Here is a 19,816-nt window from a genome sequence, read left to right as displayed (position 1 = left end):
TTCAATCACAATAAATTAACTTAACTTGTAAAAAGAGATTTATACTTTTATATATAAAATGTGAGATAATAAGAGAAAGATTTGAAACAAACATAAACATACGATAAACTACATTACACGCCAAAACATCCCAGTCCTTTCTGGTGAAGAATCCTTTCTTTTGGCAGCTTGCCATTATTTTTGAAAATGCCAACCATGCATAACTCATTTTCAGTCTCTTTTTTTCTTTTGAAAATTCCATTTATACTTTTATCATTCTACAAAACGTTCACCATTCAATCGGTGCATATGGTCCCCGAGAGTATCTGATTCTTTGTACTCCCAACCAAGAGGTCGATCAATGCATCCAACGGTTGCAATAGTGAAAAAACAAATTCACTTGTTCTAATTCTGTGGAGTTTGAAGGAATCAGGTATTTTGATTCTACCCTCACTTCCTTTTCTGCAGAGAAGAGAATTAGTGGCCACCATTTCTTTTAAGCTAAAGGATAGAAAAAAAATGCAGCATATACTGAAAGAACATTGAAATGTAAAAATTATTGAAAATTGAGGGATTGCATTATTTGGTGTAAGATTCAGCTAAAATCTTAAATGCATCTGAAAGTAACATTGTTGTATGTGAATAAGTTGGGTCCGTTGAAATTATTCGGACTTTTTGTATGGAAAGAGAGAAAGTACGGATAGGTTTGTTGGGTTAGGAAGAAAGCCAAAATGAAATCACATCCATTCTATTTGGTTTTGGTGGGGCATCTTATATGTCTCAAAGGGGAACCATTAGAATAAAAATCTTTGCATCGATCTCAAACCAAGAAAATGACACCAAAACGCTGAGAAAGAAAGAGAGAGAGAGTAAAAGCAAAAAGGACTTGTTAGCACAGCAGCGTCCTTCTTCCTAATGGACACCACAAAAAAGTAGAATTCTGAAACCTACATGGGTTTTGCTTGCATATATATATGAGTGTGTGGACGTGTTTCATTCAAACTCAGTGAAAGTGGCACATGAGTTATTGCTCTTTTCAACTCATTCACCAACACCTTATTATGTTTTTAGACCAATGCCTCACTTCATCACTTTCACTCAATAATTAATTCCTTAATTCCTGCAAATTCTTCACCTTTACACACCTTGGCTCATAAGTTTTTACTTTCAGTCTGCTTATTGTAAAACAAAACTAAATATTAAATTCTTTTCTTCAATACATTTTTCTGCACTTATTTACGAATAAAAAAAAATTAAAAAATAAACTTTACTTGCATACGAACTATTTATGTTTACTAATTGTTGAAGTGTGATATAATGTTTTAATGTTATATAAAATTATAGATTAAGTAATTATACTCTTTAGGCAACATAAATTATATTAATAATTTTGGATAGATATTTTTTTTATCAGGAGTTCATAGTTGGGTTTTAAGATAGTTTAAATTTAGTCAAATTTTACATTTTAAAATAATATTTTTAGATTTTTTTTTTTTCAAAATGCCGACTGGTTTCTAAACCACGTATTAATTGGAAGGGAGATAAACTTTATAAAAATGGGTCTCTTCAAAATATACTGCGCATGCGTATTTATTTATTTTTATATGAATATGTGTTGACTTTTTTTTTATGATAATAAAAAATAATTAAACTTTATAATTTTATGCTAAATATTTTTATTTATTTTATAGATAAGTTTTTATTATCAATAATTATTTTAATTTAAAAAAAAAAGTTAAATTTAGATAAAATAAAATTAAAAAAAATGTATTTAAAAGAATGGTCGAAAGCTAAAATTAATAAACTGTTTTAAAAGTATTACTTAGATACTTCTTCTTTCATATCAATAAGATTTTTTCATATAATTGCTTATACATTTTACACAATATCAGTTTACGTTAATTTTAATCAGTTTACATATTTGTATGAAAAAAATATAATAAATTAAAATAATGATGATATAAATCTTTTTCTGTCATAATACGTTTTAAAAATATGAGCAATCACGTATATTTATCTGATAACATTATAATAAAAAAAAATATTAGCAAACTTATCAATAAAATTTAATTTAACTAATTTTCATAAAGGTTCTGAAATAGATTCCTTAAATAGTTACAAAGAGAGAAAGTTTTCTCTGTTTTGAAATATGTGAAATATATAGATCCAACCCAGGGAAGAATCGCGAACGTTTTTATGATGTATTTAGCTTTTCGTTACTTTTAATATAAAAATTTATCAATCTTTGACAATGAATCAGATCAGGTGAGCTTTTTGATCTTTTGAAAGTCGAAACACGAAAGTAGTAATGACAGTCAACTATTTTGAATTGTTTTTCATTAAATTTAATCGCTGAAATTATTCTTAGTCACTAAGTAAGGAATATGAGGGTAAAACTTTGTTGGTTGAAGAGAATTCCGCCGCCGTAAACACACCTTAGACTTTTGACAATGGTGAGAAAGGTTCTTTCTAGTCAAAATATTTTATTTTCTATTTTTAAAATAAATTTGAACAGGTACGTCAATTAAATTTTGTGTAATAATATAAAAATAATTGGTAGTAACTTATCACTAAAATAAGGGGTAGAACACGTTTTAGAATTAAGTTTAATCTAATTAAAAAGTAGAATTAATTAGTTTAGATAAATTTATGGTAAGTATCATCATCATTAAATAATTATTTTATTAAAAAATATAAAAAAAACATACTCATAATAAAATTAAATCTTGCATATAAAAAATATCTATTATAAAAAAACCGTGAATTTTTACGATAAAAAAAAAAACTGATTTTTCATAAATCTTCTAATACCCACACATCAAACATATTAATTCAAAACATTTTCGACCATACCATACAAATTTTAATTCCTCTAAATTATAGTCTTAAATCTCAAATGATTATGAATTGTTTCTAAAATAATAAAGTTAATTAGTCACAACAGACTTAATTGATTTATTATTTTTAAATCATTTAATTCAATGGTTCAATTAAGTTATCACTTTAATTAACAAGAAAAAATATTTTCAAGATTAAAAATAAGGAAAAATAAAAAATCTAATCCACAAATTTAGAGTAGTTTGAAACATTAAACTAATGTTTTTAAATAATCACTATATAAATATAATATAACGCATGCATATATTAATCACATCACTTTTATTTCATGAGAAATTTTGACTAATAATATTAGGATGAGCAAAATAATACAGTAAAACTAAATCTAATTTTAAAGTTTATTCTCAACGTACTATCCTATATTATATTGTGTCACTTTCACCTTGCAACGAATAAAGAATAGGAACTATTGCACATTTCTCAACCGCTTAACACCAGTTACTTGGATTTTTACAATTGGAGAAAAAATATTAAAAATAAATTATAAATTTTATATAAAAATAAGATTAATTTATAATATATAAATGAATATAAATTTTATTTTATAAATCAGTTTTATAAAATTAAATTAGACTTAAAACTTAAGTATATAAAAATAAAAGATTACATGCATTAATCATACATTGATCAATCTTTCTATTAAATATAAATACAAAAGTTAAATAATATATATATAAAATGAAATCTACAAACATTAAATTGTAAAGCTTTATTTTATAAGTAGTGGCAAATCTTTTATATGAACAACTAATATTAAATATGTAGTCAATTTTCTCAAGTTTTCTATAAAAGAAATTCAACTGCATCTTTTAAAATATCTTTAGTTAAACATGTCCATACGAGATATATAAGAATTCATCCTTAACTTTTTATATGAGTATGACACTTAACATTATGGCTTATCAGAACCACAAACTTAATTGATTTTGTCCAATCTGATTCCACTATTAATAAAATATTCACTTCACAATATTACTTTTAACGTTCAAAAGGGTTATATTGTAGTATTTAAAAAACAAATCAGAAACTTAATCGCACATTAAAAGAATCATATTGTTACAGTTTTAAAACAAAGAAATTTAATCGATTTTTGAATAAAACAAATAAATAATGAGACGAAAAGGTAATTGAGTGTATGTACATATTATTTGAAAATTGAATTAAATTAAAAACAGTATTAAAGGGCGAAATGTTTATTAACGAGTAAACATCCAATTTTGTTGAAAGAAGACATAGGAGGTGATGGAAAAAGTCTCTTTAATAATTTTTTTGATAATTTTTTTATAATGTATACATGACAGTCTATGATTGGTCCGTTTCAAATATTTTTTTAAAATTAAATTCAAACAGACTAATAAAATAATGACATATGTCCTGTTGTCAAAAAGTTATTAAAAAAGAATTGTAAAAGTATATTGTCCGGAAGTGATAGGTCTGTGAATAAAGTCATGGAGCACATTGGTCTTTTTATTTTGCTTAGTTATTAATTTTGTTACCTTTGTGAACAAGTTACTGTATTAAGTGTTAAGGTGTCGTGTTTCTATCGTTGCTGGCAGTTTTCTCTCTTATTCATATCAAATAAACCCGTGTGGTTGTTGGGTTTGAAAAGTTTCCACCTTATAGAATACTATTATGTTTGAGCTTCACCTACCAACAAGAGGAGAGGATAAGGTAGAAACTCCAACTAAACTCAATTTTTGTTTGGAATGCATGGAATTAAATAAATATATATTAATGTCAGCACGTGGTATGTAAAGGTTCTGAAAGTTAAGAAAGAATGAGAAAATTAAATAAGGAGGAAAAACATTTTACGTGTTCTAAGCATAATATATTCAAATAATGAAACATTTATTATGTAAAGAGTTGTAATTATTGCTTAAAATATTAACGTAAATATGAATTTTCGCGTAGGTTATATGTCAATAAAATAAAATATATTAATTTGATATTATTTAAAATAAGGAATAAATTGATTGAGCAAAGAGTGGGCCTCTATCACTAAAAAAAACATGTATTAAAAGGTCATAGAAATCTTAAAAGCACAATAAAGCAAAATGTAGATTGAATAGAGAAATGCTTAAACTCTGATACTCATGAATGCATGTTATGTGCATAATAAGAAGTTGAAGTTTAGAATGGAAAGAGAAGAAACAAAATATAATCTTGAAGTAACTTTAGGCGTGTATTAAAGAAGAATTTAATTATTTATGGTGTTTGAATAGATAGATTTGAATTATATAGATAAATGCGATTAATAATTAAAGTAAAGATTTGATAGTATAGTAATGGAATGAAGATAAGATGAGTGTGATTTCATTTGATGTAATAATAATTGAAAGGTTGTTGCATGTGAGAGTTCTTGTGGGAACTTAGCCTTGCGGCTTTTGGTTTTGGTACATTCCCTTTTTTCTTAAAGTACACAGCACTAACCTCATAGCCTTTACAACTCAATATCAAAATCAAGAAGCAAATATTGTCAACTTTTTCTCATTGTATGAGAAGACTTTCTAGTTGCTTTTCCAAACACAAAATCTCTCTATTCATCACTTCTTTTCCACCCATTACCTCTCCTCTTATTCTAATCCTATCCACCCCCACACTCATTTCAACACCCTCCAATTCACAATGTAAATATTTTTATGCTCACTCAAATGTCAAACACCTTTCTTATTTATGCTGTTAAATTTGGGGTTGGTGAATCGCTTGTGAGTGTTGGAATATAGCGCACGGCTCAAGTGCTATTAGTTCCTAATTTTCTCAAAGGTGGGGTTAGATGTTGTCTAGGTAACTTTTTGTATTTTAGTTTGCTTATAAAAGATTAAACAAAAATGTTATTTCATTTTCCTTTCTTATTTTCTTTCTTAAAGATTCCTTATAAAAGAATCTGTTGAAATAAACTAATTTAATAATTAAAAAGGTAAAAATTTGATTTACATTTTTGCCTAAATATCGAATTGATCAGTAAATATTATTATAATTTAACACTAAAATAACCTAATTTGAAATCGAATCGATATTTAAAATTACAACAAAGTTATCAACAAAATATAATAATAACACTTTTTTTATCGGTAATTTATCCTAATATATAAGTGTAACAAAAGAGTTGCGCAATATAGAAACTCAAACTCGGCTTTGAAGAGTTTAGTTGCAGTCCTTCACTTCAAGCATACAAAAAGGCAACTTAAATATCTTTTTCTTAATTTATTTACAAAATAAGTATATGTAAAAAGGCATTTCAAAAAAGGCAAATTACTTTGAATACGTTTTCAAACATATGAAACAATGTTCTTTCCTAATCTGAAAAGAGTAATGAAAAAGAATATAAACGGAAGGAGTATTGTTCTGAGATTAACCTGAAATTTATGATAAAGAAGCAGAATTAACATAAGCTTACTACTATTCAGCATTGTGAATTTGAATAAAGAGAGTTTTGGATTGCATGATTAAAATTTGTCATTAGACAATATAGTCCTACCCTACTTATTACCATTATTCCCTACAAGTCCCATCAGGTTACCAACCTTTCCCATGCCATGTGCACCCAGGTGTTCACCAACATCCCAGCTGGCTCCCCAGCCATGTCAGGGTGTAAAGTCCCACCCACATCCCAAACAAATCTAACAAAGGAACACATTTTTTAAACTGTATCACGATGCAGATCATCTTTCCCTACATATCTAAATAGTAAAACCATTCCATTATTCAAAACTAAACCACACACCAATCTCTGACATTTCCTAGCTAAGCTTCTCCACCCTTCAAAAATTTCCTTCATCATTTACCACCACCACTACTACTACTACACTTGGCTATTGGACATTACACTGTATCTATTCATTCCATTCTATTCTCCTTCTTCTTTCGGGATAAACCAAACAAGTCTTGAACACCATTATTATTATTATAATTATCACCATTATATATCACTTCACCTTCTCTTCATCATCTTCTTCCTTGCAATTGTCCTCAGTTTCTGACTCTTCCTTAGGGCTCTCACTGTCCAAAGCTCTTTTTTCTTGCTCTTCCTCTTCTTCATCTTCAACCACATTTTCCCCTCTCATCAGAAACCCACTTTTTTTGTTCATCTCCACCCTCATCTTCAGTGTTTCCAACAGTTCCTCCACCGCCTTCTCCTTCTTGCGCCTGTTCTTGATCAATACTTCGCTGATATCGGCTGGAGTCATACGAGCCACGTCCACAACCTCCTCCAACTGTCTCAAAATTGTTTCCTCCAACTCGCACTCTTCACACCCCAGGTAGTTTTTCAGCAGAATCTTCAGCGCCGGGAACGAACAGTAACTCATGAAAATATGCATATCCATTCTCCCACTCCTTAACAGAGCAGGGTCCAGCTTCTCAATGTGGTTGGTGGTAAACACGAAAATCCTCTCACTCCCGCAACAAGACCACAACCCATCAGTGAAATTCAACAACCCAGACAGAGTAATTGTGTTCCCACCTTCCTCGCCGCACCCGCCGCCGCCGCCTCGTAACTCCGAATCATAGTAACTTCTCGAAGCTGCTGAAACCGAAGTGTTACCGTTGTTGTTGTTGTTTCTGTTTGTGAGGTTGATAGAGCAATCAATGTCCTCAATCACTATGATAGACTTGGAACTGGTTTTCATGAGAAGCTTCCGGAGTTCAGAGTTGTTATGCACCTCTGTCAACTCCAAATCATAGATATCATAGCCAAGGTAATTGGCCATAGCAGCAATCATGCTAGATTTACCAGTCCCGGGAGGGCCATAGAGAAGGTAACCCCTCTTCCAAGCCCTTCCAGTCTTATGGTAGAAAGATTGTCCATTGGCAAAGTCCTGAAGATCCTCCATGATCTCTTTCTTCTTCTGAGGATCCATGGCCAATGTGTCAAAGGTGCTGGGGTGCTTGAAGGGCACGGATTCCCAAGGGTGGCCCCGGGAATCCAAGGAACCACCTCTGGAATTGGTGTACAAAAGACGATCCTGGTTCTTCCGTCTGATATCACTGGCTTTCTCCATAATGTAATCCAGGTAGGAATTGAGGACCAAGGACTTGTCTTTCTTCTTGATCCGGAGCGTGAAGCCACGCTTCTCGTCGGGGAGAGGACGCCAGGAGAAGGTCTGGGCCTGCCTCTGCGTGACAACGTGCTCCCAGAGGACGTTGACGCCGTTGAAGGTGTCGACGATGCTGTCATTGTTGGCAAGGCCGAAGGTAAAGCCGCTGGAGTTGACAGCGCGTGTGAGACTGAGGCGGTTTCCGGTGATGGAGACAGAGGAGCTGAGGTAGAGCTGGACGGCGTTGTAGAGCTCGTTGGTGTTGACGCCGTCGATCTCGGTTATGTCAAAGTAGCAGTAGGAGGAGAAGCAGTGGAAGATCCGATTGAAGAGTTTGACGGAAGCAAAACGGAGTTCCGGGGGAAAGACTGCTTGGAGGATGGTTTGACAGAAGGCAAACACACCGAGAAGTGACGCGAGAGAGGTCCAATATTCTCTCATTTTTGTAAAAGATGAGGGCGGGTTGTAATTTGATGGTAGTGATGTTGGGTGTATATATAGAGAGAGTGAGGGGCTGTGAAAGGGGAGAAGAGAAGAGAAGAGAAGTGAAGAGAAGAGGTTTGAAATGTAATGTTTGCAAGGTAATGTGATGTGAAGAGAGTAGTGTGTGGGCCAAGGAAGGGGATTTAAGTACAGAGGAGAGAGAGAGAAAGAAACAAAAAGGGTTTTGGAATTTTGGGTTGGGAAGAAAGCAGAAATCAGAGATGGGGCCTAATGTATTGTGTTGAGTGTTTAAGCTACACTACAGGACTTTTGAAAGGATTCTTTTTTCTCCCTTTACACTAATGTGGAAATTTTATTTTGAACTTTGCTGCTGCCAGAGATGGATGGATGGCTGAACATCACTCTGAAATGCTATCAGAATGCCCCTTTTCATATCTTTCTTTCCAAAGGGAAGGATTTACAGCTGGTTGCACCCATGTTAATAACGACTATGGGTAAAAAAACATCACATAATTAGAAACACCACAACAAACCATTCTTGTTTCTATTATCCTTATTATTTCAAAACACTTACCCACGTACCTGAATCCTGATGCTGATAGGGATATGTCATATGTGCATGTGAGTTTTTGCAGGAATTAATTAGTAGTAAAACCGAGAAGATCATGTACCACTGGGTTTGTGGTATGCTGTCCTTTTTAATTATTGTATTGTACTGCCTCAGTGGAAACTATATGCACATTGGATGTGTCATTTTATTGATTAGTAGAAGAAGATTAATAAGAATATAGGGACCCCTGTCTATAGCCAAAGCATCCATTGAAATTTACAAGTAATACGACCCCACCACCAAACTCTTTCTCACATGTAAACACAATTATCTATAACCAATTATTATTTTTTTGTTTCTGAAACATTTATTTGTTTTCTGACTACAAATTAATGTGGTTGCTTGTCACTTGAGAAAAGATTGAGGAAGTAGTTAATCGAGGGAATCGATATGGAAGGATTCGAAGCCATTTGGGGAGCATAAAAGAAGGGTTTCTTTAATCTCAACCCATAACAAGTGTCCAATTGACAATGGGTCCAACCTGCCAACCTTATGAATAGTTTGTTGGTACTACTAAAACACTTCTTTCCTTTTTCTCTCTTTGCTATTCCCTCTCTATAAAAATACGACAAAAACACAAAACCATAATTTCTACCCAAATGTTTTTTCGTAAAAGGATGCTCATTGGTTATTTTTTAAAACAAAAAAGTGTCTTATATTCCATCAATTCTAGATGGATAAATGTTATTGGTTTAAATGTAGACACACACATATTGCTTCCTGCAAAGAGGGATTCCTCGTAGATACCATCCTCGAAACAAATAGCCACTCACACTCTCTACATGATTTACATAAAATTTCTATAAAATGATCATTTTTAAAAAATTAAGATAATTTTTTGTGTGTTACACATGTATGTTATTTTGAATAAAATTGAATGGAAACAACAGAGTCCTTCGTGAAACTGATTTAAACTGATACCGACAAGTACTGTTTATGCTCGGTAAAATTGATTTACACAATAATTTGTGAATGATTGACTGGGGAATCTCATAAAAAAAATAAAACAACCAAAATCATGGTTTTCATTTGAAACAGTGCAGTTTAAAGCAATAGTATTTTATTAAAATGGTGCAATTGAAAAGTAATAATGTGGATAAAAAGGTGTATAAGATATGACAGGAGTGAGGAGAAAAAATAGTTGATTTAAATTGATTACTGAGAAAGATGGTTTGTGCATTTGACTAATTGTGTTGTTTTGTTTGTAGTTGGATGGGGTATGAAGAACAATAGAGTAGGCTTCTTCAATCTCTAAACTAAATTCATAGTCCTATTGTTCTTTATTATATCTTACTTTATATGCCTATCCAAAAAGGTGCAAAAATCCACAATGTGCTTCATTAAAAAATGAATTTCAGACAGTATATATACACATTCATTGTTTTATAAGGAGGAAAGAAATATGTGATACCAAAGAGAGAAAAATAAAAATAAACATAAAAAAAGGAAAAGAAAAAACGTAGTAAAAAAATTGCTTTATACAAGAAAAAAACAAGTGTGCTTTGATTTTTGTATTAATAATTTTAATTATTTTATTTAAAGGTAGTAATGTGAGTCAAATATTGGAATTGGTTGGCATATTAGTTGAACAATTTTTCATAAATTTCATATTTTGTTCAACAATTTTAGCAATAAATAATTAATTTAATTTAAAAAATAAAATTTATAATTTATAATTTTTTCATATTCAAAATTGGACATCTTTTATGGTTTGTAAAAACTATAATGATATCATAATTTTTTTAAATTGATTTAGCCATTCATTAAACATTAAGATATTAAATTGATAATTTAATTTTAATTCTAATTAAGTCTCATGGTATTATGAGTGTAAACTTGTATCTAATCTATAATAAAAGTTATTATAAGAAAAACATTTCCCTTTTTATGCATGGAATAAGGGCAATAAATGGCGATAAAATGAATTTGTTGATTTTTAAAGTCATATCTATTATTAAAAGGTATTTGAATTTATTTGCTAATTAAATACTATTTAAAAAATTAAAATTGTGAAAAAAATTATTTGGATAACATACAGATCAAATATCTATATAGATAATACATATTTTTCACGTTAGAATTCGATTTTCCGATAACTAAATCATGAATTGAATTGTGATGGAAAAAAAATTGTTAAGAAAATATGTTAAAATTTAGTATCTGAATAACCAAATTCTAATGTGCTATTGACTAATATGATATTGAGAGAAAACTAATTAATGAAAAAAAAAATCAGAATTCGTTTCATGAAAAATCGAATATAGTATAAATTCTTTAGTTATTTTCTTTTCTAAGATAGAGATTTACAGAAAAAAAAGGGACTGTAAAAAAAAATATAGACTATAGTTCAGAATTCAAATTCTCTACCATTGGACTTCTAACCTAAATAACTCATAGTATGTACAAAAATATTTAAGATATGAATAAATTTAAAATCTAAATGTGATATTTACAATTTAGACTTAATTACATTTTTTTTCTATTTTTCTTTCACTTAATTCTTATTTTTATTAAATTAACTCGATTAGTATTTTTTTAGTATTTTACATTACATTAAAGACACTGACATGTTAATTCGTAATTTTTTGTTTTTTTAGGGTTAAATATGCTTTTAGTTCCTATATTTTGGAGTGATTTTTGTTTTAGTCTTTTTTTCAAACTAGGTACAATTTAGTCCTTCAACTTTAAAAAATTATGGTTTTAGTCCTTCTTACCAAATTTTTTTAACTTTAGAAAACACGTGTTTGAAACAACAAATAAAGTTAAAAAAAATTGGTAAAAAGGATTAAAACAAGAGTTTTCTAAACTGTACCTTAGTTTGAAAGAGGGGCTAAAACTAAAATCGCCCCAAAGTATAGGGATTAAAAATATATTTAACCTTTTTTTTTAATATTTTACTGTATGTCACGTGATGTTTTGTTTAATATCAAATATAATTATGTTGTGTGTGTATATATATATATATAGGGTTTGCTAAGGTTTTTCAGTTGGTACATTTTAGGAAAGTGTACTAAATTTTAGGTTACAAAAATGTCCTTGTTAAAAAAGAAAACCAATTTTAAATCCAAGGGTATTTTAATAATTTTAAAATTTAATTTTAAAAAAAATAAAAGATAGTTATTAAAAATCCTGATTGGTGTTTAGCTTTTATTTTATTTTTAATTTTAAAAAACAACTACCTTTTATTTTATTTTTTATTTTAAAAAACAACTACCTTTTAAAAAATATAATGATTTAGGGTTTAGGGTTTATAGAACCCGTGGGTTAAAAAAACAACTACTTTTTTATTTTATTTTTTATTTTAAAAAGCAACTACATTTTAAAAAATATATAATAAAAGCTAATAACTTCTCTCGTGGACAAATAAGGATTTTTAATAACTATCTTTTTATTTTTTTGATTTTAAATTAAATTTTAAAATTATTAAAATATCCTTGGAGTTAAAGTTGGTTTTTTTTTTTGTAATTTAAAACTTAGTACACTTTGTTAAAATGTATCAACTGAAAAACCCCTAAATTAGCAATATATATATATATATATATATATGATTCAATTTTGTTTAGTGTTGTTTTTTTAAATTGAAACAAAATTTATTAGTTGTATCAATGTTATATTTATAAATATTTTTATTAAATATTTATATAATTATTTTTATACCAACTCTAATAATATTATTAAATTCTATTTAAATTATTTACTTTTAATTTTATAAAAAATGAATTAAAAATACATTAGTTTTTAATAAAAATATTAGTATAATTTTTATACAAATAATAAACTTACTTTTATTTTTAAAAGAGAGAATATTGTTTCATTATAAAAACATAAAACTCCATTGAATAAAAAAGACACGTATAAGGACTACATTAAATACAAGTTAATAATATTTTGACATTAACACGTGATATTATTATTCTTAGATCTAATATGTAGAAAAAAAAAACTCGAAAAAATAAAATAAATAAATATCAGACACATAATATATTTTAATATTTTATAAGGTATTAATAAAATGACCTAATTAAGTCAATTGTTTAAAATTTAACACTTGATTAAAATAACAATGTAGCAACCTGTTTTATAGTATATAACTACTAAACGAAGTATTACACATCCAATAAAAAAGATTAGATACTAAAAAAAAATACAAACAATATGTTATTACAATTATTTAAAATATAATTATAACATCATTTTTATATATACAAAAGATTTTATAATACTATGAATGTTATTATATCTAAGTTAGGAGTGCAGTAAAGTCTTTCAACACAAGCCAAAAGAAAATAAAGATAACATCCTACTATACTCTTCGACACCCTCACCATTCAACATGTGATCCACAGAAACATTCATCTCTGCTCACATCATTTGAATGATCATTGAAAAAGTGAGAACAATTTTCCAAACAGATAAATATACGAGGACAAGTTAATGTTAACGATGTATAAGTATACATTATCAAATGAACGTGGATATATCAATCAATTCTAAGACATATAAGTATACATTATCGACTTGACCATTTGAATACCTGTATTAATATCAAACTTTGAGAGCTTTTCACTTATGGTGGTGGAATAGCTTGCCCATTCAAGCTACCACACACATTAGTTTGTTAATTGTCTTTGGTCAAGGCAAAACTCCTAAACTTGAACCTTTTGTTTCTCTCACCACATACTTCACTTTTTTCTACTTTAGATTGGATAGTTATTATAACGTCACGATAACCCCCAATACAAAATCTTTACATTTTCATACACCACTTAACTACACCAATCCTCTATGAAATAGTACAAATTATTCACATTTCGTGTTTCTAAACCAACCATTATTTTGATATTTGCATAATCAAACATATTAAACCCATCATAAGAGAGATATATAAATTTAATTAAAAAATTTTGTATTTTTGCTCTACCACATACTTGCTCGCAGTACTTATCAACTCATTCCCTAAGCCACCAAATAGTTTGCTTAGTGAATACCATTGAAACTTACATATTTAAATTTTCCCAAAAGTCGCACAACAAGTATATTTTTGCTTTACAAATGTCAAGACAATAAGCTCTTTGACTTTGGTTTCGCCTAACGAGATTTTTCTCACCTAGTGACCACCATGTCAAAAGCTCGTTCATTTTAACTTCGTTCATCAAGTATATACTCCTCCAATGAGTCTACATAATTTTACATGATAAAATTTTGCAAATTTATGTAATTACAACCATGTAGAATTAGTCTAACACCAACCACAGATGCTAAAAATCAACCAACAATTAGACTATACACAATTCAATAACTCACTTCACCTCAAATGAAATTCCAACCATACAACATATCAACATTCCACCACACAATCACCAAAACTATTCAAAACTACTAACTCAACTCAACAAGTCATAATTTATCAAAGAACTCAATCTCACAAACCAACTATCATCAATTATAAGTCTTTATCAATTAAAATTAAAATAATTTAACTTCTCTTCTATTTTCAAAGAATCAAATTGCTTTAAGAATGTTAGAATAACTCTAACAACTCAAAGAACTCTATTTACTTATACAAACTACATAAACATGATTAAGGTAAAGTTTTATAAAATACTTAGATAACATACACAACAGAAAAAAAAAACACACAAACTAAAGAAAAATATAAATTAATTTATTTTGCAAGAACTTATATAAGAAACTTAAAATTCTCGTTTCAATAATTATTAAAACACTCTCTAATATTCCAACATATGAACGATAAATTAAAATATTTAGGGATGATATAAAATTTAAAAAAAAAAATGAAAGAAATAATATGTTTTTAATCTAAATAATTTATTTTTTTCTTTCTTAAATTCAGTGAAATATGTGGAGTAGATAAATTGTTTTATATTGAAGATAGTGTATACTGGAATCCATGTGAGGAGATGTTGTTTTTTGCTTGATGGGTATTGACTTGAGTGTGGTAAATAAATGGTAATTAGAAAAGTATTATTAAAATAAGATGAAGAGTATTTTTTGACAATGTAAGTAGGTAAAGTTAAAAAAGGATGACCCATTACGTAAAGCAAAAACTCTGTCTTCTATGTGTGTGACTGTATGGCAGGAAGAGACAGAGACAGAGACAGAGAGGTCTGATTGTTGTACGAAAATGAGCATCACGTAAAACCAGATAGATGGTTACAGTACACAGACTACAGTGACGCAGTCATGAGTGCCTGCGTCTCATCACTTCTCTGCACCCTACAATATGTTCATTCCTATGCAAAATCAAACAGTTTTATCATTAATATCTCTACCACATTTTCTTATCACTTTTTTTCCAAACAATTTTCCAAATAAAAAAAATTCTAATATATTGGTATTACTAAAAAACGCACCTGCAATATAATTTCAAACTAATATTTTTATTTTTTAACCTAAAATTTTAATATACATTATACTATTAGGGTGTATTGCATTAATATACATTGTTAGCCACAAACACTTTCTCCTTAAAAACAAAAACTGTTTTGAATGTATAACACTGTGAATCCATTCTTATCAACTTAGTAACATTGTATATTTTAAATATCTCTTTACTTTTTATAAATTCTAACTAATTTTTTTATACACTAACAAAAATTATAATACAACATTTTAACAAAATCGCACAAAGAATAAATATTGAATTAATAATAATTAAAATGTAATATAGATATGAAATTTTTTAATTTTTTAATTCCATATTAAATGATGATAAATAAGATTCATGACAATGACGCTAAGTTATTATATTATAGTAAATAAAATGTTTTTATACATTTACAGTGATAAAATTATACTTATAAAATGAGTTAGAAAATAAAAATAATTATATAAAATTGATCAAAACAATATTCTATATGATAAAAATAAACAAAAAAATAAAAGTATAAAAATGAGCAAAATTAATTAAATGTACGTTTTAAAAACAATTTATACATCATTCAACAAAATCACACAAATAAAAATAAATGTATAATTAAGGACTGAAAAATATCTTGAAAATCGAAGGAAAAATTTTCAAATATTAAAGTAGTTGAATAGTTAAGTGATAATAAAAAATGGTTCAGCAAAACAAATTATTCACAAGAAACAAAATTTAAGGATCAAGGAGAATACCAAAAGAGGTTTTTATATTACTTACTAAATGAAAGATTTATGCTATCAAACATTTGAAATTGAGAATAAAATATTTTTATGTAAAATAAACTATAAATAAAAATATTAAAAGAAATAGAAATATGCAAATGTAAAACATAAAATTATTTAATTGAGAGTAATTAGTAATATATCATTTTAACATAATCTTATAAATTATAATAAGAAAGAAATTACCTTATCATTTGCCATTCCTACTTACAAATGGATTTTTGTGTTTTAGTTTTTTATATAAAACCTAAAACTGTAGTCATGAAGAAATAACAATATCATTTGTAGATGTTTGGCGAACACTAACACAACAAAATTTTCTGAGTTATTTTGGAATTTTTTTTTTATAAGCATGTTTGACACTATTAGAGATCATACAAATTTTGCATAAAAATTGTATGAAATAAATTTACATAGCAAAACACATTATGCAAATTTTTGTGAAGCTAATGGTGTTTGACGTAAATTTACATTAGACACAACTATACCTTTAATGTAAATACGTCAATTTTTTTTCGAATATCACCAGATTTGATGTAAAAGAATTACTATGAATAAAAAAGACTACAACTAATGGAGTATTGTATGAACTTGATATAGTTTACGTGTTGCATATCAAAGGAAGGATTTTGATAAAGTTAAAAAAGAGTTGATGAGAAAAAAATCCAATCATAGAAAAGAGGTTGGACAATATATTAAATTGCACAAGTTCAAAATTATTAAATAGGTATTAAATACTCTTTAGAACTAGATAACTCTGACCCAACCTCTCTCATAATTAATTTGACTTTCCTATTCACCAATTCTTCAACTTTTTCAAGAATTGTTTCTTTGATATGCAACATCTCAAAACTGAAACAAGTTCATAAAATATCCATTTCATTGTAATTTTTTTATTTGGTGATAAAAATAACCAAGTGAGAATCAAGTTGAATTTTGGTGTTAGATGTCTTGAAAGTATAAAAAACACATACTTTTTTTAAAACTACAACATATTTTTTTTTTTAAAAAAAAAACAAGGTAAACAAAAGTAAATGGGACATTGATACAAAGTCATGACTGAGGACGATAACGGGTCGGGTCGGGCACAGATAGTGCCTACCTGCAACTCGATTAAAAAAAAAAAATCACTTGTTACCTGACCCGCTACCTGCAGATATCCGCTTAAATAATATATGCGAATATTTTAAAACTCGCTGATATCCATAAATACCCGCAAATATTTAAAAAAGATATATTTTTATAAATTATTAAAATAAAATTTAAATAAAATTACAAAAAATATATAAAAAAATAATATAAATTAAAATTTTTAATTAAATTTAACCTTATAAAATATAAATTTATTTTAATTTTTATTTAATTTAACTTAATAAAATATAAATTAAATATTTATTTTTATTTTTTGCGGGTAGCGAATATCCGCGAGTACGGATAATATAATACTCACATCCGACTTGTTTATAAGTGGGTATTAAAATACCTATTACCCACAACCGCAGATAGTAAATATTTGCAGACACCAACCATCCGTTGCAGATTTTATTGGTAGATCTTTCCAGACACAAATTTTTTTGTCATCCCTAATCATGACTAAATTTTCTAATAAATAATCACAGTTAATAATGAAAATGCAAGTATTAGCAAACAGATATCAATGGCGAAGCAAAGCCAACAAGAACACATATGAATCTCCAAACCACCATTATTTCATGATCGAATATAAAACCTAAATTCGTATATGCATTTTTGCTAATTTTGCACTATGAGAAATGACAAGAAAACCCTAATTTTAATATAAAAAAAAAGTAAAACAATTCATTTACAACAAACATTATAAAATTCAACGTATAAAATTTGTTGTACGTCAGATAATAAAATATTTAACGTAAATCCTCCATTTACTTATAAAAATATGACTACGCTTTTTAATAAAACTGAAAAAAAAAAGTAACAAAATATAACGTTATCTAAAATTCAAGAGATATAACAAGCTTCTACTTGGAACATTTTTTTTTATATATAGAAAAAGATTTGTTTTAATATTCTTAAAACGTATTAATCTACACACATTTACAATTTGACAAAGCAAAACACTTTTCATCGCCAAAATTTAGAAAAATTCAGTTTCGTGTTTTCCATTTTTCATGGCCTTCCATTAGTGAGGAATATTAAGACAGGATAAGATTATAAGAATAAATAACTTTCAGTTTCTTTCTTTTATTTTATTTTTATTGAAGAATAGCTATCAAGAAATTGTAGCCACCTTCCACTTTCTTATACTTTAGAGATGCTTTATAATTTCTTTCGACTAATATCGTTGGTATCGAATCAATTGCTTATTGTTTTTGACCAAAATTTTAATTTAAAACTATCATAAAATAAAAAGGAATAAATTTCAACTTCATTATCAATTCTCAGTCTTTGAAATTGACTGTTTAATATATATTTCTCCTGAACAATCATACACCTCCCATTCCAAATAACTTTTCTTGTTTTATGGAAAAAGGCAAAATATCGAAATTTAAATGTACAACTTCGGTTCCGCTCTATTATTATATATGTTATTTAAGAAGTTTTTTCCTTTTTTCTTTTAAAATAATGTTATTTAGGATGTTTTTTCCTTTTTCTTTTAAAATAATGTTATTAAAAAAAAAAACTAATTGTTATTATCGAATAATTTTCGAGGTGAACTGGTTTAATTGTTGACATACAACCAAGTTTTGAACTATCACCAAAAAAAAAGTTTATTTACAAAGACTCCAACACTTAAAATTAATAAGAAATTTATATGAATAAAGGTCACTAAAATTAGTATACTTTCTCTAATATACGATATATTTATAACTTTTTTGGTATGTGTAATTAGAGCTGTCAAAACGGGTAATCCGGCTTGACCCGGTCCGGCCCATCACGGGTTGGTCACTTAATGAGCCAACCCAACCCGGTTCATTTATTAACGAGCCAGAAAAATCTGAACCCGGTTCGACCCACCACGGGTTGGTGGGTAAACGGGTTTGCTCACTAGCCCATCTAATTACAATTTTTTTTAAATAAAAAATTACAAACTTCCTATATTCAAATTTAAACAAATTTCACTCCCAAAAAATAAGGTTAAACTGAAGACAATTCAAAATAATAATAAAAAGTACAACATANTCCAAATGTCATCCAAAAACAAACACAAAAAACATACAAATAAGTTTCTTATATACCATAAGTTTCATAAATAAAATAATAAATTCAAAAAATAAAATTAGGTAGGTGGATTGGCGGACCAACCCGGCTCACCACGGGTTCAACCCGCATAAGCCGGGTTTAAATGAGTCGGGTTGAAATCTGACCCGCATAAAAAAAATTCAATTTTTTCAAACCCAACCCGGCTCAAAAACTGTGGTGGATCAGGTTGGTTCGCGAGTTGTGACCCATTTTGATGGCTCTATGTGTAACACATTAATTATTCAGATTATATAATAAACAATATGGTATACCTCATAAATATTTTCTCTCATTTATCTTAGGGAATACCACATGAACTTTATACTTGGGGTTAATAATAACTATTGCCGTCAAAATGGGTTGAAATCCGTGAGCCAACCCAGTTCACCATGGGTTTGAACCGGGTTGGGTTGGAAAAAAATGCGAAAACTTTTATGTGAGCTAATTTTGACCCTACTCACTA

The 19,816-nt window shown here is 28.2% G+C and overlaps 1 protein-coding gene across 1 annotated transcript; it reads right to left on the bottom strand.

The window, feature by feature from the left end:
* Window positions 1–6,259: 6,259 nt before the first annotated feature.
* On the bottom strand, window positions 6,260–8,427 carry LOC106765473 (AAA-ATPase At5g57480). The gene has a single exon (XM_014650115.2). It carries the CDS (start codon window positions 8,352–8,354, stop codon window positions 6,804–6,806), a length of 1,551 nt encoding a protein of 516 aa, XP_014505601.1. The 5' UTR covers window positions 8,355–8,427; the 3' UTR covers window positions 6,260–6,803.
* Window positions 8,428–19,816: the final 11,389 nt, after the last annotated feature.

This window comes from Vigna radiata, chromosome 7, assembly GCF_000741045.1.
Source record: "Vigna radiata var. radiata cultivar VC1973A chromosome 7, Vradiata_ver6, whole genome shotgun sequence".
NCBI classification, from domain to species: Eukaryota; Viridiplantae; Streptophyta; class Magnoliopsida; order Fabales; family Fabaceae; genus Vigna; species Vigna radiata.
Note: the sequence above shows the minus strand (reverse complement) of the source record. Positions and strands in the feature narration are given on the sequence as shown.